The 25,037-nt window shown below is 44.0% G+C and overlaps 1 protein-coding gene across 1 annotated transcript; it reads left to right on the top strand.

Moving 5' to 3' along the window:
- The first annotated feature begins 22,144 nt into the window (after positions 1-22,144).
- On the top strand, positions 22,145-24,817 carry LOC122056099 (G-type lectin S-receptor-like serine/threonine-protein kinase At2g19130). Its single transcript, XM_042617886.1, has one exon. It carries the CDS (start codon positions 22,250-22,252, stop codon positions 24,746-24,748), a length of 2,499 nt encoding a protein of 832 aa, XP_042473820.1. The 5' UTR covers positions 22,145-22,249; the 3' UTR covers positions 24,749-24,817.
- The last annotated feature ends 220 nt before the right edge of the window (positions 24,818-25,037 follow it).

The raw sequence follows: 25,037 nt of genomic DNA, 5'->3' as shown, positions 1-25,037 counted from the left end.
TCCCTTGGTTTAGATAACCTAGTAGTAATGGCACGGCCGACGGTCGACGACCCGAGGGTCGCCAAATGGGCCGCCAAATGGGTCGGGTCGTTACAAAAGTAAAAGCACAGTTGCCGGGCCCAAGAGAAGTTGATTACTATTTTGAAGTATTATAAGTATAAGTTTTTGAACAAGTAAAACGAGTTTTACATAAACATAAAGTATTAAAGATTAAGTTAGAACAAATGAAATAAAGTTTCATATAGTTCTAAAAATCAGTAAGTTTAGTCCTTTATTCTACCATGTTTATCTAGTGGATGAGTAGTTTTCATGTTTACCTATTAGATGAGTAGCATGATTAGCTATTAGAATTACATGAGTAGATTTCTTAGCTTTTCTTTGCTATTAGTTTGACATGAGCAGTTATGTTTATGCTTTATTTCTTTTTAGAGCATATAATTTCTAGTTCTTTTCGTATACATGCACATTCGTGATTTTGTGAGTTAGATAGCACTTACTAAGCAAATTTTGCTTATAGATTGCACTTCCTCTTACTGCAGATACAGGAAAGGAAAAGATATAGAAAGGAAGGCGACAAGGAGGTGTTCGAAGGATGTGTGATGCCAGGACTATGGAAGCCTTAGGACTAGGAAAGAAGTTTTAATTTTAGTTTCCGCATTTTAGTTATTGTAAACATTTGAGTTGTATTTTAAGTTCATGTCATTTGAGATTATTCTGTTTAGATTGCATATAGGATGAGTTCAGTTTAGTAAGTAGATATTTGTGTGTTTGATACTTATTTAACTGCGTGGTTGATTGATATGTGTTCCAGCCTCTTGTGGCTGAGTATATATTGTATGTATTGTTGAACATGATCACCGGTACAGGGGAGACTCTGCCGAAATTTTTCGGTAGGGTTTCCATGTGGTTTTTAATCATACCGGTTAAGTAGAGTTAGTAGTTAAGTAACGGTCACTCTTAGGTAGTAGTAGTAGTAGTAGTAGTAAGAAGGGTAGTCGTTACAGTTTGTATCAGAGCAGGTCCCATTCTCCAGCATCAAGTAAGAAAGTATTTAATTTTCTTTTATGCTTTCTTTATTATTTGCAGTATAGAGAATCTGCTTATATGCGCTTAAGTAAGAAGAAAATTCATGTTTTAATTTTCTACGTTTTGATACATATGCTTAGAAAGAATAGAGACAATTTTAGTTTTGTTCCTCTTATATTCATATATACATAAGTATGTTTAGAAAGAATAGAGAAGATATCAGGTATTATTCTTGGCATAACTAGATGTCAAGATTGAGGACAAGACAGTGGGGAGTCAGAAACCCCAGTTAAGTAATTAGAACTAGAAGGACAATGATAACAAGAAAGACCCAAGCAGGAAGACGTTCGGGTAGTCTGTGAATATCCAGAGGTATTTCTAGAAGAGCTACCTGGACTATCTCCCAACAGAGAAGTAAAGTTTGAAATTGAGTTGTTTCCTGACACCAGCCCAATTTCAAAAGCTCTGTATTGAATTTCTCTAGCAGAGCTAAGAGAGTTACAAGAACAAATTCAGGAGCTACTTGACAAGGGTTTCATCCGCCCTAGTCATTTACCCCGGGGAGCTCCAGAGTTGTTCATTAAGGAGAAAGACATATCTATGCGGATGTGCATAGATTTTAGAGCGTTGAGCAAAGTAACGGTTAAAGACAAGTACCCTTTTCCCAGAATGGATGATCTATTTGATAAGCTAAAGAGGGCAATAGTATTCTCTAAAACAGACCTACGTTTTGGGTACCATCAGTTGGAAATGAAAGGAAGTGATGCACCAAAACAGTCTCCAGGACCAGATATGGACACTGCGAATTTGTAGTCATGCCATTTGGTGTGACTAATGCACCTATGGTCTTCAGAGACCTTATAACAGGCCTTCCAACGACCACTAATGAGTATGATGTGATATGAATGATAAGGACCGAGAAGTTAAGAGATTAAGGAACAAAGAGTACCGTTAGTGAAAGTCATTTGGAATCAGAAGTATGAGGAAGTTACTTAGGAGCATGAGGACAGTATGAGATAGAAATGTCCAGAATTATTCTAAGTTCGAGGACGAACTTTTTATAAGGGAGGGAGAATTGTAACACCCCAAATTTTATGATTTAGAGTTCTAAAAGACCTTATTAAAATCTAGAAATGTTTTAGAAAAAATCTAGAGATTTTTAGGAATTTATAGAGTATTTTTATGTAATTTTTGGAGTTCGTTTGGTATTTTTACCAAGAGGAAGAAGTAAAAGAAAAAAAATAATATATGTTGAAGCCGGGTTTTGAACCCAAGATCACGGTCCCGAACCTGAGTCTTAACGAACTCAGTCCAACCATCTGGTCTACGGATGTTTTGTTAAAAATATATGGAGCGATATATATTTAAGTAGTAGTTAGGAACAGTAAAATAAATTGGAAATAAAAGTGCGCGGCTGAGGAATCGAAGCCGAGATCCCTGACCCGAGCAAAACCCTGCTAACCAACTGGGCTAGCAGTTATTACTTAATCAATTAAATAAAGGGAGAATTTTATTTAATGAGTAGAAGTTAATAACAAGAATTAATGGGCAGAAAATGGTTGCAGCCGAGTTTCGAACCGGCGAGCCAAACCTTAAGCAGAACGCGGCCAACCAACTCTTCCACGAGTATTTCATGAAAAGGTAGGGTATGAAATTTTCTTAAGCAAGGGTTAGTAATAAAAATAATCCTAGGTTATAAAAAGAGGTTAAGTTAAGAGAGGAAATTATTTCTCTCGATCCCTCTCCCCTTCTCTCGAGTTCGACGGCGCGACTCTTCTCGGCGAAGACGCAGCGAGCAGCCCGACGTCTCTGGTGGCCGACGAGGACCTTTCCCGTGAGATCTTCACGTTCTCAAGACCCCTTCAGCGAGAGGAAGGTGTAGACGCAAGAGATCGCTGAGCAAGCGAGTCCATCCGAAACCCTAGCGTCCTTCCCTTCCGGCTGTGAGTTCAAGAAACCGAGGTAAGTCGCTTACTCACCTGTAGTAGGATAGCTCCGAGGTTTAAATCTTGATCCTCTCCTTGTTTCCGAAGCTTTGCATGAATTTTCTTGCGTTTCCAGTGTTCGGATCTATTTTGTGCTTGTTGTCGTGTGCTTCAAAGAAAGGGAATAGGGTTTTGTTGTTTAACTTGTGCTTAATTGTTTTGGACCTTGTTTCCTTTTGTTACTGCATATTTCTGAATTATGGCCTGAAGATGATAGAATTTGGGGGCTTGGGTGCTTTCTGCCGTGGTCTTCATGAGGGAAAGGGAGAAGAAAACACTTTGTTTAGTTAGGATTTGTTTGTTTGTTGTTTGTTTAGCATAAGATAGGCAGCAGTGGTTTTCTTTTCTTTTGTGTGCTTGCTGCCGTGCCAAACAGGAACAACCTTGGTTTTGATTTAGATATGATCTTGTGGGCAAATTTAAAAGGTTTGAGCATGCGGGCTGTTTTACCTCAAGATTTGTAGCTAGAATTCGGATTTTGATGTCCTAGGCAAGGAGCATGAAGAACAATTATGATTTTAGATTTCCAGTAGCAGCATTTCTGTTCTCTTTTTATTTCTGTGGTACCTAGCGTGAAGAACAGTTAAGATTTCTGGTTTCTAGTAGAAATTTTCTGGATTCCTTCAAGCTTTGGAATTAGTATTGTAGCTTTGGATTTGAAGTCTTCCTTACATCACTGATTGGTGGTTTTATTGTTAATATTCCTTCCTTGGCAGACTCAAAGAAAAAGGAATTGGTTTGATATAAGCTTTGGTTCTATATTTAGGAAGATAATTCTTTTACCGATTATTGAGGTTAGTTTAGTCTAAAGGTGAGAAGTATGTGAGTGATTTAGTTATGCAAGTAATAAGTTCAGGATAGAAGTTTAGTTTAGAAGATGAGAAAAGAGATTTACATGTTGATCAATGTAGATTTTATAAAGTATTAATATGCAGAATTTTGATGGAGTTAGTAGGCAGATTTGATTAAGCTTAAGATGCAGATTTTGTTAAGCTTAGTATGCAGATTTTAGATAAACTTAGTATGCAGATTTTAGATAAGCTTAGTATGCAGATTTTTATAAGCTTAAGATGCAGATTTTTGTTAAGCTTAAGATGCAGATTTTTGTTAAGCTTAGTATGCAGATCTTAGATAAGCTTACTATGCAGATTTTGTTAAGCTTAGTATGCAGATTTTAGATAAGCTGAGTATGCAGATTTTAGATAAGCTGAGTATGCAGATTTTAGATAAGCTTAATATGAATATTTTAGTTAAGCTTAATATGCAGATTTCTGTTTAAATTTGTATGCAGATTTTGTTTAAGCATTGCAGTGTTACAATTTGTTTAAACATTTCAGTTTTGTAAGAAACATCCTTTTATAAGAAAAGTATAAGAAAGATTAAGAAAAGAAAGAAAAAGGTCAAGGCCTTAAGTAGATCCAAAGTCAAGATTTTAGGGATTTTTGACACACAAGGTGCTTATTAAAATGCCGAGGCATTATATATTAGAAGTATTAAAAGATAACAAGTATTTTACTTTTATCAGTGGCACTGTACTGGACTCTCAGTTGTCCTTGGGTTGGGCTCCCATAGTCGTCCCTAGGTTTAGATAACCTAGTAGTAACGGCACGGCCGACGGTTGACGGTCGACGACCCGAGTGTCGCCTAATGGGCCGCCGGGAACGCGCATAAGAAAGTACAAAGCCTGGGCCCAAGAGAAGTTGATTACTATTTTGAAGTATTATAAGTATAAGTTTTTGAACAAGTAAAACGAGTTTTACATAAAAATAAAGTATTAAAGATTAAGTTAGAACAAATGAAATAAAGTTTCATATAGTTCTAAAAATCAGTAAGTTTAGTCCTTTATTCTACCATGTTTATCTAGTGGATGAGTAGTTTTCATGTTTACCTATTAGATGAGTAGCATGATTAGCTATTAGAATTACATGAGTAGATTTCTTAGCTTTTCTTTGCTATTAGTTTGACATGAGCAGTTATGTTTATGCTTTATTTCTTTTTAGAACATATAGTTTCTAGTTCTTTCGTATACATGCACATTCGTGATTTTGTGAGTTAGATAGCGCTTACTAAGCAAATTTTGCTTATAGATTGCACTTCCTCTTACTGCAGATACAGGAAAGGAAAAGATATAGAAAAGAAGGCGACAAGGAGGTGTTCGAAGGATGTGTGATGCCAGGACTATGGAAGCCTTGGGACTAGGAAAGAAGTTTTAATTTTAGTTTCCGCATTTTAGTTATTTTAAACATTTGAGTTGTATTTTAAGTTTATGTCATTTTAGATTATTCTGTTTAGATTGCATGTAGGATGAGTTCAGTTTAGTAAGTAGATATTTGTGTGTTTGATACTTATTTAACTGCGTGGTTGATTGATATGTGTTCCAGCCGCTTGTGGCTAAGTATATATTGCATGTATTGTTGAATATGGTCACCGGTACAGGAGAGACTTTGTCAAAAATTTTCAGTAGGGTTTCCATGTGATTTTTAATCATACCGGTTAAGTAGAGTTAGTAGTTAAGTAACGGTCATCCTTAAAGTGTAGTAGTAGTAAGAAGGGTGGTCGTTACAAGTCAGGACAAGCTGACTGCATCGCTGCTTGATGATAGATTAGATTATTTGGAGTGAGCCAGTTGAGAGTTACCTCTATAAAATTTTGAAGTTTCAATTAATGCTTGTCCGTCTGGCGAGCGTTATATTCTTGTATTTTAATTTTTCAACTTGATTTTCAAGTGTCATGTACTTTCGATCGGTAAAGGTTTATCTACTTAGCCGATCGATCTGATTTATTCTCAAGGTTGCTTGACCACTTTAGAATAGATAAAGGTTTAAGGTCGCCGCTCAATCGTCGGTGAAGACTAGGGTTTAAGGTTGTCTTTCGACTGCTGACGTAGACAGGGGTTTAAGGTCGTCGTTCGACCACTGATGATGACAGGGGTTTAAGGTCGCCGCTCGAATGTCAGTGAAAACTAGGGTTTAAGGTCGCCGCTCGACCGCTGACGTAGACAGGGGTTTAAGGTCGCTGCACAACCGTTGGTGAAGACTAGGATTTAAGGTCGCCGCTCGACTGCTAACGTAGGCAGGGGTTTAAGGTCGTCGCTTGACAGCTGACATAGACAGGGGTTTAAGGTCGTTGCTTGACCATTGATGTAGACAAGGGTTTATAGTCGCCGCTCGACTTTCAACTTGGTTGGATCGTCCCAAGAGTCTGGAAAGCTTTGGTTTTTATTCATGTTGGCCTTGCATTCATAAGGCATATACACAAGTATATTTATATTTGCTCACACACCTCTCACCCGGTCTTGTAGGATTGAAGATGATTCGCACTCCACGGCCGCTCGAGTCGTTCCCCGTTTTCATCTTCCAAGTAATAGGCCTCCGAGCAGAGTTTTGTATGACTTTGTAAGGTCCCATCCATGGTGCCTCGAGTTTGGTGACATCACCGACCAGCTTGATTTTCTTCCAGACCAGATCACCAACCTGGAAGAACCTCGGGATCACCCTCCTGTTGTAATTCTACCTCATCCGCTGTCGATAAGTCATTAGCCGAACGGCTGCTTTTTCCCACACTTCATCCACCAAGTCGAGCTCCATTAACCTTCGCTTGCCATTTCCCTCATTGTAAAGTCGCACCCGGTCGGATTCTACTCCAACCTCTACAGGATACACCGTTTCTCCTCTGTGCACCAACTGGAATGGTGTTACGCTGGTCGGCTCCTTTGGAGTCGTGTGAAGTGCCCATAAGACACTTGGGAGCTCGTCAACCCAGCTACCTCCTACGTAGTCGAGCCGAGTTTGTAAGCCTCTAAGGATCTCTCGGTTTGTGACCTCCGCCTGATCATTACTCTAGGGGTAGGTGACTGATGTGAAGGCCTACTGGATGTCATATCTTTCACACCACTCCTGGAGCTTTTGACCCGTGAACTGCCTCCCATTATTCGAAACGAACCGGCGAGGGATGTCGAACCGATAAAGGATGTGCTGTCAAATGAACTTGATGACCATCTACTCGCTTATCTTTGTCAGGAGTTCAACCTCCACCCATTTTGAAAAGTAGTCCACAGCAACGAGTAGAAACCTTCACTGACCGATCGCTATGGGAAATGGTCTTACGATGTCCATGCCCCATTGGTCGAACGAGCAGGATACCATGGAGGACTTCATCTCTTCGGTTGGTTGGTACGAAATATTGTGATAATTTTGGCAGGATAGGCATGTGGCTGTTATCCGAGCGGCATCCTCTTGGAGAGTTGGCCAAAAGTATCTGGGCAGAAGAATCTTTTGAACTAGCGAACGGACGCCCAGATGGCTTCCACAGGAGCCTTGGTGCACTTCTTGTAAGATATATGCTGCGTTCTCTGGTCCAACACACTTGAGCAAATGCCTAAAGAAGGTTCTTTTGTACAGCTGATCTCTGACCAAGGTGAACTATCCGACCCTCTTCTTTAATAAACGTGTCGCTTCCTGGTCAACCAGCATACTTCTCGATCGGAGAGATTCGATTAGTGGTGTTCTCCAATCGCTTGGAAAGATAACTCCCTCCATTCGATCAATATGCGCCACCAATGAAACCTGTTCGATCAGCTGGCTAATCAAGACCGGTGATAATGAACTAGATAACTTAGTCAGTTCATCTGTTGCTTGATTGTCCGTTTGGAGAATCTTTTGTATAGTGACTTCTTGAAAATGTGTCTTTAATTTCTCGAAAGTTTCTGCATATAACTTGAGTCGCGGGTTGCTTATCTCGAACGCCCCCATCAACTGTTGGGCGGCCAACTAGGAATCTGAGTGAATGAGGAACTTTGTGGCTCCAACATGTCGTGATGCTTGTAAACCGGCTATCAAGGCTTCATACTTAGTCTTATTGTTGGTGGCGCAGTAATCCAGTCGAACGAAAAGTTGCATTTGGTCTTCCCTTGGGGAAATTAGCAGGATGTCGATCCTGCTGCCTTGCCGGGTGGAAGAGTCATCAACATATATTCTCTAAGTTGCTTTTGACTCGTTGTTCTGGATCTCCGTGATGAAATCAGCAAAGGCCTAAGCTTTTATTACCGTTCGGGGCTGGTATTGGATGTCAAACTCACTTAATTCAGTAGTCCACTTGATTATCCAATCAGATGCTTTTGGATTGAGGAGAACTCTTCCCAAGGTACTATTGGTCATCACGATGATTGGATGGGAGAGGAAGTACGGGCGGAGTCTTCAAGCGGCTAGTATCAAAACGTAAGCTAATTTTTTTCATACCAGTGTAGCGGGATTCAGCGTCTTTCAATATATGACTTAAAAAATACACGGTTGTTCTTACCCATTCTTCTTAACTAACGTCTAGCCGACTGCATTTTCGGTGGACGAAAGATAAATCTAGAGTGGCTCTCCTGCGCTCGTCTTAGCTAATATAGGTAAGGAGTTGAGATAATCTTTGAGTTCTTCGAACTTGGGTCACACTCCGTATCCCACTAGAATTTAGTCGTCCGACGTAGCACCTTGAAGAACAGTAGGCTCCTGTCGGATGATTTGGATATGAATCTGGACAGAGTAGTAATATGCCCGGTTAGTCTTTGGGCTTCCTTCAAGTTGCGTGGTGGTGGCATATCTTGTAGAGCCTTGACCTTGCTCGAATTCGCCTTGATCCCTCGCTAGGTGACTATATATCCCAAGAATCGATCACTTTTGGCACCGAACAAGCACTTATTTGGGTTCAGCTTTATTCCATAAGCCCTCAAGGTTTGACAGATCTCCTTGATATCTGTGTAAATATCAATGGCTCTTGGAGATTTTATGAGTATGTCATCGACATATACCTCTATGTTTCAGCCGATCTGCTTCTGAACACCTTGTTCATGAGCCACTGGTAGGTGGCGTCGGCGTTCTTTAGTCCAAACAGAATGATGTTGTAGGAGAATGTTCCGTCAGCTGTGATGAAGTTGACCTTTCCTTGATCTTCTCGGGCGAGCGGTACTTGGTGATAACCTTAATATGTGTCGAGCATGCAAATCAGCTCGCAGCCGGCTGTAGAGTCCACCATCTGGTCTATCCAAGGCAACGGATATAAATCCTTCAGGCATGCTTTATTTAGGTCGTGAAAGTCTATGCAGACCCTCCATTTGTTGTCCGGTTTGGGGACCAGTACGATATTAGCAAGCCAGCTTAGAAAATGTACCTCCTGTATGTGACCGGCCTCCAGCAATTTTTCTATCTCCACTCAGATGATCAAGTTCTATTCTGTGCTGAAGTCCCTTTTCTTTTGCTTCACTGGCCGAGCGTCCAGTCGGATGTGTAGCTCATGCTGAACCACACTTGGCAAAATACCGAAAAGCTCGTGTGTCGTCCAAGCAAACACATCATGATTCTGTCTGAAGCAAGCTACCAGTTCCGTCTTTTTCTCGTCCTCCAGATCGGCAGCAATGAAGGTAGTTGTTCCGGAAAGTAAAGGTGGATCTGAACTTCTTCTTTTTCTTTATAAACTAGAGTGGGGGGTTTTTCAACGATGGCGTTCACCTCTAGGCGAGGGATCTTCCGAGCGGCTCGTGCTTCTGTTCTAACCATCTCGACATAACAACGCCGAGCGGCTAACTGATCTCCTTTGACTTCTCCTACTTTGTCATCCACCGAGAATTTGATCTTCTGGCAGTAGGTGACACCACCACTCGGAACTCATTGAGTGTCGGTCGGCCCAAAATAACGTTGTAGGCCGAGGGCGCATCTACTACTATAACATTTGCGGTCCTTGTCCGCTTCAGGGGTTCTTCTTTGAGTGAGATGGCCAACTTGATCTGACCGATCGGCAATACTTCGTTGCCCGTGAAGCCGTAGAGTGGTGTCGACATGTGCCGTAGAGTGGTGTCGACATGGGCAGTAGTTGATATTTACCGAGGTACCTGTATCAATAAAAGTTTGATGGACTATGTAATTGGAGATTACTACTCGGATAATTAATGCATCGTCGTGAGAGACCTCCACTCCCTCCAAATCCTTAGGGTCGAAGTTAATCTCGGGTCCCTCAACTTTTTCCTTGTTGCAGCCAATAGAATGTACCTCGAGCCGCCAAGCATACAACTTCCTTGCTCGGTTAGAATCTCCACCGGTCGGCCTGTCGACGATCATTCCTACTCCCCTCGAGCGGCATTACTCTAGTTCTCTTCTTTCCTTACGAACGATCTAGTTTGTTCGGAAGAGGCTCGGGCAGGGATTCGGTCCTGATGGTGGTGACGTGGCTCGGTCATCCTCTCCTTCCTTCGTTCTGTAGATCGGCTTCGATGACGTCGAGCTGGAGGCGGCGAACAGCAGTGGTATCCGCATGGAATCGGCCTATTAGCTGCCTCGTAGCAGTCCCTGATGTTGTGTGTCGTTGACTGGTGGAAACTGTAAAACATTGGTGCCCACCTTTTGCCTCCTGGATGAGCGGCCGCAACTTGTTGTACAACATGTGGTTTAGTCTCTTGGTGTGAAGGGGCTCCCGACCGAGGTCTTTTTAGTGGTTGGTAACTGCTCGACAGACGCCGCTCGGATGCCACTGCAGGATCGACGATCATCTCTTTCTTCCTTATAGCCTAGGCTTCTTCCACATTAATATACTCGTTGGCCTTCTTTTGGAGATGACCAAAGTTCTTCGGAGGCCGTCGAATGAGCGATCGGAAGAACTTTCCCTTGGTGAGCCATTGGGTGAAGACGTTCACCAATGCATATGAGGAGATTGTTAGAATGTCCATCGCCACCTGATTGAAGCACTGGATATATGCTCTCAAGGCCTCTCGGGGCCCTTGCTTTAGCGAGAATAGGTTCACGCTAGCCTTCTGGTGGCGGCGACTACTAGCAAAGTGGTGGAGGAATGCCGCTCGGGAGTCCTTGAAGCTGTATATACAACTGTTCAGTAACCGCTTGAACCACCGTTGCGCCGATCCAGATAAAGTAGTAAGGAAGACTCGACATTTCACCCCGTCCGTGTACTGGTGACGGATGTTGGAACCCCAAGGTTATTTTGATGTAATCAAACAAGTTAAGTTAGGTCCTGTTTGGTTTAACCCTTGTGTCTAAGTGTGCAGGAGCTTAAGAGCACAGGAAGTCGAGCGGAAGACGCGGCTAGCGAGAAGGACGATACAGGGAGAGAGTCGATGGGTTCGGTGCGTCCGAGGGACAAGGTGTCGCGGAAGAGTACACCAGTGGACGAGAAGAATGTATGCGACGTTCGAGGAACGAGAAACCGGGGAGGAAGGCTGCTCAAGGAGAATGCCGGAACTTGGGTTCGGGTGAGCTCTATTCCGGATGGCCGAGATCACCCAAGCTAGCAGAGCCGAAGCGGAAGACCTAGACCGAGACGAGCATAACTGAAGCAGAGGAACCGGACCATAAAAAGTCAATCCTGTTGACTTTTGTGGTCCGGGCGCCCGGACTCTAAGGCTCCGGGCGCCCGGAACCCAAAGTTTATCAAAAGTGACGTGGACATTGACCGACACGTCGGGGATAGAATTCTATCCCCCTTGGCGCCCGGAGCCCTTCCAGGCGCTCGGAACAATGCTATAAATATAGCACTAATTTCAACAGTTAAAACAACAACTTGTAATTCCATTTCTTCTGTTCTACTTTTGTTTGTGAGCTGTGAACGTTGTAAGAAGCTACTCCGCCCGAAGGAGATCTTTAGAAAAGTGCGCTTCATTCTCCTTGGATTAGCAATCTTCTAATTGTAAACCAAGTAATTCTTCTTGTGTCTATTTCCTTTTTATTAGTCTCTTTATTTTTAATTACAAGTGTTCTTATTCAAGCTATAAGTCGAGAAAGGGTTGATTTATTTTTTAGGATAATTCACCCCTCCCCTCTTATCAGCCTCCAAAGGGATCAACAAAGGATTACCGCGTTGTCAAACTTGGCTAAATGGTCGTCAGGATCGGTTGTTCCATTATACTCTCTGATCGTTAACGGGGTATAATGCTTTGGCAGAGGGTCATTTAGGGTTCCCTCAGAAAATTATTGATTGACCCGCTCGAGCGAATTGTCTTCCCTCAGCGCTTTTCCTTTTCGTGCATCCCGAACGGGCACCTCATCTAAGGAAGATCCTCGGTCTCTATCCGCTCGGCCTCTTTCTATTGGGTGAGCCCATGATAGTGCGCAGTTACAGGGGATTGGAGCTTTACGAGTGTTCCCATAGGAGCCGATCAGTCTCCTATTTGGCTCCCGAGCGAAAAGTTGATTTGCTCGATCTTCTCTTTCTCTTTCACTCTTCCGACCTGCTGCAGAGGCAGCTGGCTCATGTATTGGTTGATTGACCAACACTTGTTGTTGTTGCTCCAGTATTTTCGTTAGGGCTATAAACAAGACGAGCCGAGCCGAGGTTTGGGGTGTTCAAGCTTTTTTGATAAGGTAACCAAGCCGAGCCGAGCTTAAAATAAACCAAGCTTTTGAAATGAGTGTTCAAGCTTGGCTTGGTTTATTTTTTATAAGCTTGAACTTGTTTGAAGCTTGGCTTGAGCTTAGTTCATTTAGATATTATCAAGCTCTCAATTCAAGCTTGGCTTGAGCTTGGTTCGAGCTTACTTCGTTTAGATGTTATCAAGCTCTCAATTTAAGCTTATTTGATTGTTTGAAACTTTTAGTTGTTTGATTGATTATTGAGCTTGATAATTTAAATTTTTTTTTTATTGTTTATTTAGCATATTGAAAAGAGTTTTATTAATGAATATGGTTTGTGAACATTGTTCATGAACGTTGTTCACTAACATTGTTCACGAACGTTAACGAGCTGAACACATATGTGTTCAAGTTTATTTGTTTAGCTTAACGAGTTGTTCATGCTTGTTTATTTAATTAATCTTATGTATATTGAATGAACATAAACAAGCTCTTACCAAGCCGAACACCAAGCTTGTTCACGAATGCTTGGTTCATTTACAATCCTAATTTTCGTCGCTCGAGTTTGTATGAGTGCATCGAGTTCTTCTTGCATCAGTGTCATCGTTGTGAGTCGTCCAACATCTTCCATCTTCTTCTTCGGATACAGGCAGCGTTCCCACAAATGGTGCCAAATTGATCCTGCCTGAATGAAGGAAGCTGGAAAGCCAGGAATGGGATGACTGCTGACGGGATGAAGACTTCGATCCTGCAAACAAAACCAAACTCAAGGAAGAGGTCCCTAGCGTTGGCCCTCCAACGCTCAAGTCAAAATCAAGAAGAGAGAATGAAGTAATCAAGAAAAATAGAAAATCTTGCCTTCCTCATACCTGACATCCCCTTTTATACCTTTTTCTGTGATATTTCATCTATCCTTATTTAATGATATTAATTGCCAGAGAAAGACTTATTTGTCTTAACTTCTGTGCATTAATGATAAGTGTAATGTTCTTTTTTACCTTGGCTTAAATGATACATGTCATGTTTTCTTTTGTTTTCTCGTCTCTTCCTGTATAGCGTCATTCCTTGCGCCGGACGGGCGGTCCAAGCGGCTCGTTTCATTATCGATCAGATCATGATGTCTCGACCGGCTGGGTGATGTCCGCTCGGCCACTCCTTTGCCGACTGAGATAACTGTGAGTCCGGCGTTGACCGTCTTGACTTTGACCGATACTATATCAATTGACCCGTGATAGATGTACTCTATTTTATCATCGCATCAGATATGTTAGTAGTAAAGTATATAGATATTTAAACTATTTGTTGTTAATTTTAATATGTTTCTATTGAATGTTAATAATTGAATAAAAAGAAGAAAAAAAATTAGTATAAAAAATATCCGATCATAGGTATAAGTAATAGGTATAAGTATAAAGATGAATATGATGGATATGAAAATAGAGAATATAAAATTTGAATCCAATGTATTATCATCCCTGCTGAGATTAGAATATAAAATTTAATTAAAATCATGATAATGAAAAATCTACTTATAAACTACTTTTCTCACCGGGAGAAAATGTTAAAATACTGATTAATGAATGTTAAATATATAGATTTATGGATTTAAATTAATTTATTTGTACTAAAAAAATATCATGGATTTTGAATGTTTTTTCAAAGTTGTGTTCAGTCAAGAGCATTTATCTGTTTCTCATGTTGCATTAATATGAAAATCAACAATGTATAGTTGCTAAACTCTTTCCCGTTATTGAAATCTTACCATTGCAATATATTATTTATAGATTATAAAAATAGATAAGTTAGTTTTTATCCTCAATTATTAGTTCTTAATTATCCTTTTAAAATTTTTATTTCTATAATCCATTTTTACACTATAAATTAATTTTTATTCTAATTACATTACACGCATATACACTATTTAATATTTGGTTGAAATCAATATTTTTTATGCACCTTTCCCTTTAATATAAGACTTAGGAATTATCATAATTTTATTAAAAACAAAAGATTATATTATTTTATAAAAAAATATATACATATTGACTAGATATTTATTCCATTTGTTTTTTAGTTATTTTTTAATATGAATGTAAAAGAGACTCACAAGAAGACTGAAGTTGTAATTAATCTAATCCTCTTTTTTTTTTCGTTAATTTGACAGGACTTTGAGTTTGACTTGTTTTAATATTTTACCTGGTCATCTATGACTTTTCAAGACTTTTCTTGCCACTTTTTATGTTTGTGATTAGGGAATGTGTCATTCATATTTATGATCAGATCGTGATCGTAATCTATTCGTAAATAGTTATGATTTCTTTCTGGGTTTATCATCCCCACCAGATTATAGTTTTTGTTCGGAGCGGAGTGCCGGAGGTCCTCGGAGGACACTCTCGCTCGGCACCCAGTAACCTGACCACTTATCCACCATCGGAGGCCTCCGGGCGATCTCCAACCGTCCGCTCTGAATAAAAATTATAATCTAGTGGAGACGGTGAATCCAGAAAGGGATTGTAACCATTTGTGACTGGATCATAGCTACGATCCAATCGTAAATACGAATGATATATCTTTTTGGATTATAAAAAAAATGATCCAAGAGATCTATGTTTTATTTATCTTAATGTAATAGCGACGAGAAAGATAAATGACAAATATTTAAAATTTTATAATTTTGATTTGAAAAAAAAAAGGCAAACGTCAAAAGACGCTTCATTTTTTCCAAATTATAAAGGCGCCCACTTTTATCTCTTCTCACTATTTATCCTCTGCTATTTAATTTTATTTAATTATTATTTCCATCTAAATTTTAGTTTAAATTTTGAATCACTCAACACGTTATAACCGTGACAGTTTGATAGCGGCTACTCATATTATATTATAACCGTTATAATTTTATACTGCTACAAAATATGCTTAAATATTAAAACATTTCATATTATAATAATTATTGACACGGATGTGGATGAGGGGCATAGAGAGAGTTTGAGGAAAGGAGAGGGGTAAAAAGATCTTTTCACTGTGTAGGCATTAAAGGAGGGGGAGGACACTGTTCACAAGTCCTTCTCCGTGCTTTCGGTCCGCCGTCAAGGAAAAAAGAAGGGGAGGGCATTTTCTTCCTCCATCGCTACTCGCCGGCGCGACGCCGGCCTCCGGCCATCCTCTTCTTCTTCTTCCGGCCAACGCCTCCTCTCCTCTCTCTCTCTATTTTTTCTTCCGCGGGTAGACCACGTCAAGCTCAAAGGGGGGACTGGTTTTGTGGGTTTTGGGTTGTTGCCACCAAGGAGAAGGCTGTCTTCTGCCTTTCCACAGCTCTCGCCGACGAGGATGTCGGTCTCCGGCTGCTCCTTCCCTTTCTCCTTCCAGCAGGCCGTTCCACTCCTCCTCTCGTCGGAGCTACTTGCCACAGCCTCTTCTCTTCCTCCTCCTACTATCGCCGGAGCTAGCCAAGGAGGCACCACCTCCCCTTGCATAGACAGTCGGAACCCACACTCTCGCTACCAGCTTCGCCGGAACCTCCCCTCCTGCCGCTGTTCCCAAGCACAGGTTCGTCTACCATAGGCGTAGGCCCTATGGTGGCTGATCTGATGGCGTTCCCTTTTTCGTTGTGCTCTGGCCTTCACGTCAATTTGTGTGTGTGTGTGTTATGTACCGACCTTGGCATTGATCTGATTTGTGCTTCGTGTCTCGACTTGTGCGCCGGTGTATTATTGCGGCCTGCGTGCCGATCTCGTGTCCCGGCCTGCATGCCGATCGTGCTTCCGACATATGTGTCGATCGTGCTTCCCGGCCAGCATGCCGATCTTGCTTCCCGACCTACGTGCCGATCTTGCTTCCCGGCCTGTGTGTCGATCTTGCTTCCCGGCCTGTATGCCGATCTTGTGTCCCAGCCTATGCGTTGCTATTATTTCCTGACCTGGAACTTGTCTTCCAGATTCAGACCGCGTTCGGTTGCGTGCCTCCAGACCCGGCTCCACATCCGACTCCCGTTCGGCTACTCTTCCAAGTCCCGACCACTCGAGCAGCGTCCCATCCGAGGGCGCCCCTCTGGGCTAGGGTACGTTCTCCGTTCATATTCTATGCATATTTCATTATTTTATGACTTAGTCTTGTACTCATATATTCGTTGGATCTGCCTCGAGTATCAGGGTACCGGGGGCCGGGTCAACCCGGTCGCTGGCTGCAAGTAGCGTTGACCAGAGGACTTCTGAAGACTTGGTCAACATAGAAGCCATCTTAGCACACCCCCCCTCCGGGACATCGCGACTTGGTCAACATTGTCGCCACCTCACCTGACGGCCCGTCTGACTCAGATTCTGGACGGGATCAAATTTGGCGCCGTCTATGGGAATCTCCTTCACCTATTCTGGAACGTGAAGATGGACGACATCGGGAGGTTCTCTGCCATTATCACAGTCCCAGAGGATCCCGACAGACATATTATCTTCTACACTCACTCCACGGGTATTCGGGAGTCGAGGAATTGAGGTGGAGTATCAGCTGGTCGACAGGTTAGTTTTTTCATTACATTTTTTCCCTGACTCCACGGGTATTCGGGAGTCAAAGGATCGAGACCAACCCTTAGCCAGTTGGCACAGCTCCCCGATCAGGTACGTTACCAGCTCTGCTCTTTGTTTACGGTTATAGGAGCTGCTATAGTTCTCTGATAAGAGAGTAAGATCCTAGCACTTGGTCAAAGACTAGGACCTTCGATTTTTGATCGGACACTAGGGGCCTAGCTCCCCACTCATACACTAGGGGCACATCTCCCCACTCATACACTAGGGACACAGCTACCCGCTCTTACACTAGGGACAACTCCCCGATCATTGACTCGTAGTACGACTTCCCGATCAGGATCTAGGGGCCTCACTCTTTGATTACAGGCTAGGGTCCTTACTCTCCAATCAGGGACCAAGGGCCCAGCTCCCCGATCAGGTGTGCTACAGGCTCTGCATCCTTCACCAGGAGGCTCTGCATCCTCTTACTGCTATAGGCTCTGCACCTTTCATCATGGGGTTCTGCATTCTTTTACTACTATAGACACTTCACTCTATTATTGCTATATGCTCCACCTGTTTTGCGTGTTTTTTTACGTCTACAGGCTCTGCTCCCTTCACCCGCGGTGCTCTGCTTCCTTCTATTGCTACGGACTCTGCTCCCTTATATTGCTATGGGCTTCACTCCCTTGGACGGTCGGGGCTTAGATTATTCTTCTCCCTGACTCCGTGGACATTTGGGAGTCAAGGGATCAACATTATTTCTCTTACTAATTGTATGGGCATTTGAGATTCGTGCCGGCCGGTTGACATCACTTCGCCATCAGGTATGATAAAGGCTCTATCCTCTCATATTGCTATGGGCTTCAAGGCTTATCCTCCCCCGATCGGGGTCGAGTTATTGTCACTGGTCTCGGACCAGAGTATCACCACCGGTCTCGGATCGGAGTATCGCTAACGGTCTCTCAGTCAAGCTTCCAGACCAACTCTCGGTCGGGCTTTCAGATCAATGCTCGGTCTAGCTTCCAGACCGATTTCTGGTCAGGCCTCCAGATCAAGTCTTAGTCAGGCCTTCAGATTGTTTCCTGATCAGGCCTCCCGATTGTTCCCTGGTCAGGTCTCTAGATCAAATCCTGGTCAGACCTCTAGATTGCTTCTTTGTCAGGCCTTCATATTATTTCCTGGTTAGACCATCAGACCTTCATATTATTTCTTGGTTAGACCTCCAGATAAATTCCTGCTCAAGTATCCAGGGCAAGTCATAGTCAGACCTCCAGATCAATTCCTGGTCAGGTCTCCAGATAAATTCCTGGTCGGGTCTCCAGATCATTTCCTGGTCAGGCCTCCAGAACATTTCCTGGTCAGGCCTCTAGAGCATTTCTTGGTCAGGCCTCCAAAACATTTCTGGTCAACCCTTCAGAGCATTTCTTGGTTAGGCCTCCAGAGCATTTCTTGGTCAGACTTCCAGATCATTTCCTGGTCAGGTCTCCAGAACACCTCTTCGTCGGGTCTCAGACATCATCTTAGTGCGATTTATAAGTGAGCATGCTTTCACGCCTCCAGACTCTTGCCCCAGTGCGAGTTATAAGTGAGCATGCTCTCACGTCCAACGACCGACAGGTCGGGTCCCAGACTCTCGCTTCAGTGCGAATTATAAGTGAGCATGGTCTCACGCCTCCAGACTCTCGCCCCAGTGCGAGTTATAAGTGAGCATGTTCTCACACTTCCAAACTCTCGCCTCAATGCGAGTTATAAGTGAGCATGTTCTCACGCTCAACGACCGGCAGGTCGGGTTCCAGACTCTCACCTCAGTACGAGTTATAAGTGAGCATGCTCTCACGCCCAACGACTGGCAGGTCGGGTTCCAGACTCTCGCCTCAGTGTGAGTTATAAGTCAGCATGCTCTCACGCCCAACGACCTTTCGGTCGGTGCTCATCGCTCGCTCACAGTTCTACCTAGCACTCATCACACTTGATTCACTTGTCGTCTTGCTCGGCATTCTCAGTTCGCGTTTTCGCTCACCATCGTTGCTCGATCGGCACTTACTGTTCACTTGTCGCCCTGCCCGGCACTCTCAGTTCGCATTTTCGCTCACCGTTGTTGCTCGATCGGCACTTACTGTTCACTTGTCGCCCTGCCCGGCACTCTCAGTTCGCATTTTCGCTCACCGTTGTTGCTCGATCGGCACTTACTGTTCACTTGCCGCCCTGCCCGGCACTCTCAGTTCGCGTTTTCGCTCACTTGTCATTTCTTACTCGTCTTTACCTTTCGTCCTTTCTCTGTGCTTCTGGGGGAAAAAGTACCTGACTTGAGCGTTGGAGGGCCTGACCCGGGGATTTTTTCACTGACCTCTGGTCTCTAACGACTCGTGGGCTCGTCTGAGTGTGCGCAGAGCCCTAGCGTCATCATCCTGGTCATCACCCTTCGTCATCAGCCCGTGTGAACCCTTCTGGAGAGTGCCAGGTAGACCGGACGTCGCAGCGACTTTCCGTCAACCTCCAGTACATCGAGGCCCACCTTCATCCGACTCAGCTTCCGGACGTGATCAAATTTGGTGCCATCTGTGGCATGACTGTTTCACGTTTCGTGCATCGCTGGTGCTTGGCTGTTTGCTCAACCACTCGCTGGTACCACTCAGCTACTCGCCTTACGACGATCAACCTATCGCTTAAGGGCTTTCTCGGTTGTGCACTAGACATCGCCCACCCGTTCTTATCCGGCTCGGTAGGCATTCTCTCTATTTCCGGGTTGACATTTTTCGATTGCCCGGTAACGATTTATTGTCGCTCGGTCACGATCATGGCTTGGCTCGTCTGTCATTCTCTTTATTGTCAGGTCGCGATTTACTGTCACTCGGTCGACACTCGCTCGATCACGATCATGACCTGCTAGTCCATCATTCCCTTTATTGTCAGGTCGTGATTTATTGTCGCTCGGTCGGCACTTTCTCGGGCGCGCATTTGGTTCTACTTATCTGTCCGTCTACTCGCTTGGCATTATCTCGGTCGCTTATTTTTTGATTGTCCGGTTGCGATTTATCGTCGCTCAGTCGGTATTTTTTCGATCGTGCTCACAACCTGGCTAGTCTATCACTCTCTCTATTTGCCCGGTCACAATTTCTTGTCGCTCGCTTGATTCTATTTGAGTCACTTGCTCGGCATCGCCCCAGCTACTCGTTCGATGTAACAAGACGAACTCAGTGATCTGATTCCGTGTTCGGTAGCGGTTCTGTTTTGGGTTTGGTCTAGTCAATCGGACTTGCGCCTCCTTCAACTAGACTTGAGGGGGAGACTTGTGATACGGATGTGGATGAGGGGCATATAGGGAGTTTGAGGAAAGGAGAGGGGCAAGAGGGTCTTTTCACTGTGTAGGGCATTAAAGGAGGGGGAGGGCACTGTTCACAAGAGGTCCTTCTCCGTGCATTTAGTCTGCCGCCAAGGAAAAAAGGAGGGGAGGGCATCTTCTTCCTCCGACGCTACTCGCCGGCGCGACGCTGACCTCCGGCCATCCTCTTCTTCTTCTTCTTCCGGCCAACGCCTCCTCTCCTCTCTCTCTCTATTTTTTCTTCCGCGGGTAGACCACGTCAAGCTCAAAGGGGGGGGGCTGGTTTTGTGGGTTTTGGTCTGTCGCCGCCAAGGAGAAGGCTGTCTTCTGCCTTTCCACAGCTCTCATCGACGAGGATGTTGGGCGCCGACTGCTCCTTCCGTTTCTCCTTCCAGCAGGTCGTTCCACTCCTCCTCCTCTCGCCGGAGCTACTTGCGACAACCTCTTCTCTTCCTCCTCCTACTATCGCCGGAGCCAGCCAAGGAGGCACCATCTCCCCTTGCATAGACAGCCGGAACCCACACTCTCGCTACCGGCTTCACCGGAACCTCCCCTCCTGCCGCTGTTCCCAAGCACAGGTTCGTCTACCATAGGCGTAGGCCCTATGGTAGCTGATCTATTAGCGTTCCCTTTTTCGTTGTGCTCTGGCCTTCACGTCAATTTGTGTGTGTGTGTGTTATGTACCGACCTTGGCATTGATCTAATTTGTGTGTCATGTCCCGACTTGTGCGTCGGTGTATTATTGCGGCCTGCGTGCCGATCTCGTGTCCCGGCCTGCGTGCCGATCGTGCTTCCGGCCTACGTGCCGATCGTGCTTCCGGCCTACGTGCTGATCGTGCTTCCGGCCTGCGTGCCGATCGTGCTTCCCGGCCTGCGTGCTGATCTTGCTTCCCGGCCTGCGTGCCGATCTCGTGTCCCGGCCTGCGCGTTGCTATTATTTCCCGACCTGCAGCTTGTCTTCCGGATTCAGACCGCGTTCGGTTCCGTGCCTCCAGACCCGGCTCCACATCCGACTCCCGTTCGGCTAGTCTTCCAGGTCCCGACCACTTGAGAAGCGTCCCATCCGAGGACGCCCCCTGGGCCTGAGTACGTTCTCCGTTCATATTCTATGCATATTTCATTATTTTATGACTTAGTCTTGTACTCATATATTCGTTGGATCTGCCTCGAGTATCGGGGTACCGGGGGCCAGGTCAACCCGGTCGCTGGCTGCAGGTAGCGTTGACCAGAGGACTTCTGAAGACTTGGTCAACATAGAAGTCATCTCAGTACACACCCCTCCGGGACATCGCGACTTGGTCAATATTCTCGCCACCTTATCCGACGATCCGTCTGATTCTGGACGGGATCAATTATGAAATTATAATTATTATAACTCCATATTCAACTGTAATAATTAAAATTACATAATTGTTACAATAACCTCAGATTCAATTTAATTCAATTGTATCAGTTACAATTTCACAATGCTATAACACATCTTATCTATTTAGAATTTAGATAGAAAATAATAATAAAAATAATACTGAAGATAAGAGGATTAAAGTATATGATTCTATAAATTCGATAAAAAAAATGAAATTCATTACTTAGTGGTCCTCACGACTATCCATATTATTAAGAAAGAACAAATTAGAAAATTAAAATTAACCCATATGAGATGATAATTTTTAATCTTAGTCATCCTTATTTAATTTTATAAATTTATTATATGATAACTTTCTGGGAGCGTTAATGTACGTGATTGAACAATGAGAAACGACTTTTTCATAAAAACAAAAATAATAAAAAAAAATGAGGCGCTTTTTTTATGATTCAGAAAAAAGAAGGGCCCTTTTAAGTTTTGTCTTAAAAAATATATTATGTTCATGTTTATATATGAATTTAATTTTATTTGAATGAAAATAATAATAATAATAAATGCTTATCACGTTGTTTTGACTATTTTCGGAATTTTTGAGTGGCGTTGAAGAAGTCTGTGCCCCTCTTTAGATTCTGGCGACGCCATAATTAAATCTTCCACATAACCCCACTTCCAATTCAATCTCTTCAAGCTCAAGTTCCACAACAGCAGCAGCCATGGCTTCCTGCTCCACATCTTCATGCCTCATCTTCTCCTTCTCCCTGTTTCTCCTCATCCTCTTCTCCTCTGCGACAACTGACACAATTTCTGCAAACCGGTCTCTCTCTGGGAACCAAAACATCACCTCCAAAGATGGCAACTTCAGGCTCGGCTTCTTCGTGCCATCGGGTAGCCCCTCCCTCAGCTACTACGTCGGCATCTGGTACAATAAGATCCCTTTGCTCACCCCCGTGTGGGTGGCCAACAGAGCCTCCCCTGTCACAGACCCAGCCATGTCGGAGCTTAGAATCTCCGGCGATGGCAACCTCGTCCTCCTCGTCAATCACTCCAATACCGGTGTCATATGGTCTACTGACGCTTCCACGTCCAACTCCACGGTCGTCGCTGTCATCCTTGACACTGGTAATCTCCAGCTCAGGGATGAATCCAACTCCTCTCTCGTCTTCTGGCAGAGCTTCGACTACCCCACCGACACTTGGCTTCCCGGAGTCATGGTCGGGTTCAACAAGCTCACCAAAAGATCCCAACGTCTCACTTCCTGGAAGAACAAAGTTGACCCTGCTCCTGGACTCTTCACTCTCCAGAGCGCTCCAACCGGTGCAACCTCTCAGTATTTGCTTTTCTGGAATTTGTCGAAGGAATATTGGACCAGCGGAATCTGGGACGGAGACGTCTTCCCTTCTGTCCCGGAGATGAGCTGGAGAGGCGTCGTCAGCTTCACGTTCATCAACAACACTGAGGAGACCTATTTCATCTACTCTGCCAATGATCCCAACCTGAAGATTAGATTTGTCATCGATTCTGAGTCCGGCCAGATGGTCGTTTTAACGTGGATGGAGAATACACAATCATGGATGTTCTGCTGGGCTATCCCCAAGTTTAGCTGCTCAGTGTATGCGAGCTGCGGACCTTTCGGTAGCTGCAGTTATATGAGCAGGCCTTCTTGCAGTTGTGCCAGGGGTTACAGAGTGAGGTCCCAAAATGAGTGGGATTTTGGTGATAGAAGTGCAGGATGCGAGAGGATCACTCCTTTGCAATGCGAACAAAACGCCAATAATTCTGGGAAAGATGGCTTCTTTGAGATGACAAACGTTAGGCTACCTGATAGCCCCAACACTTTGGCCATGGCTGCAAGTAGGGAAGGCTGCGAGTTGGCTTGCATGAGTAATTGCTCCTGCAATGCTTATTCCTACAAAGGTAGTAGCTGCTTTGTTTGGCATGGAGGGTTACTGAATGTGCAAGAACAATATAATCAAGCTGATGCAGGTACTCTTTATCTGCGCTTGGCTGCCTCGGAGTTGCAATCTTCTGAAAGAAACAAGAAGAGAGTGGTGAGTTTGGTTATCATCGGTGCCATTGTTCTAGCCATCTTGTTTTCTAGCGTTCCTGCCATTTTGATTGTGATGAAGAAGCGAGAAAGTAGGCGGATGATTGAGAAAGCAAAGGCTATGCAGAGCGGTCTCGTCTCGTTCACGTACAATGAGCTGCAGCAAGCCACACGGAAGTTCTCAACGAAGCTCGGGGGAGGAGGCTTTGGATCCGTGTTCAAAGGGTCTTTGCCGGGGTCTAATGATATCGCCGTGAAGAAGCTCGAAGGCCTTGGTCAAGGAGAGAAGCAGTTTCGAACAGAGGTGAGCACTGTCGGGAGGATCCAACATGTCAACCTCGTTCGTCTACTTGGATTTTGCTCTCAGGGATCGAAACGGCTTCTCGTGTATGAGTTCATGCCAAATGGATCCTTAGACTCCCATCTCTTCCGCAACGCCCCTTCCTCTCATTTGAGCTGGAAGACAAGATACCAAATCGCAATCGGCATCGCGAGAGGAATAGCCTACCTACACGAGCAATGCAGAGAGTGCATCATACATTGCGACATCAAGCCGGAGAACATTCTCTTGGATGCCTCGTTCAACCCCAAGCTGGCAGATTTCGGTCTCGCGAAGCTCATGGGACGAGACTTCAGTCGAGTCCTCACGACTTTGCGAGGAACCAAGGGCTATCTCGCCCCCGAATGGATTACCGGCGTCGCCATCACAGCGAAAGCCGATGTCTATAGCTACGGAATGGTGCTGTTGGAGATCATCTCGGGAAGGCGAAACCTGGAGCAAACAACAGCAGAAGAAGCTGGCACAAGGTATTTCCCAACGTTTGCGGCGAGCAAACTGATCGAAGGCGACGCTGCGGGTGTGCTGGATAGCAAGTTGGGGCCAGAAGAAGTTAACATAGAAGAGCTGGGCAGAGCTTGCAAGATCGCTTGCTGGTGCATTCAGGATGACGAGAGCTGCAGGCCATCGATGGGGCAGGTCGTTCAAGTGCTCGAAGGGATAATCGATGTCCATGCGCCTCCCATCCCAAGATCACTTCTTCTGCTTGCTTCTGATGTTCCTCAGCCTATCAATTTCTTCTTCGAGTGCACATCAAACCGAACCAATTCAAATTGCTCCGGGACCAAAAGCCACACATCAAGTAGCTCTATAATAAATGAGAAATCTTAAGGAAAATAATCATGAAATCTATCCATCTATATATATCATAATTTTCTTAGACCACCAAAATATATAGATAGGTGACATCTGAAATAAAATTATAAAATATAAATATAATAAAACAAAAGTAAAATAAATTAGGAATCGATATATTATATCGAGATCATACAACAACTCTATGTAAAGTCAGGACCAATTATAATATCAAAAAGATTCCGGCGCTACAAAACTAGAGGCCATGAAATGTAGAAAGTTGTCCAAATGACTAAGTAGATAATAAAAAAAGATGTACATGAAT

Source organism: Zingiber officinale, chromosome 3B (genome assembly GCF_018446385.1).
Source record: "Zingiber officinale cultivar Zhangliang chromosome 3B, Zo_v1.1, whole genome shotgun sequence".
Lineage (NCBI taxonomy): Eukaryota > Viridiplantae > Streptophyta > Magnoliopsida > Zingiberales > Zingiberaceae > Zingiber > Zingiber officinale.
This window is presented reverse-complemented; position numbering and strand designations above follow the sequence as displayed.

Excerpts from the sequence above, each read along its gene's own strand:
- LOC122056099 (XM_042617886.1), top strand. The coding sequence starts at position 22,250 with ATGGCTTCCTGCTCCACATCTTCATGCCTCATCTTCTCCTTCTCCCTG.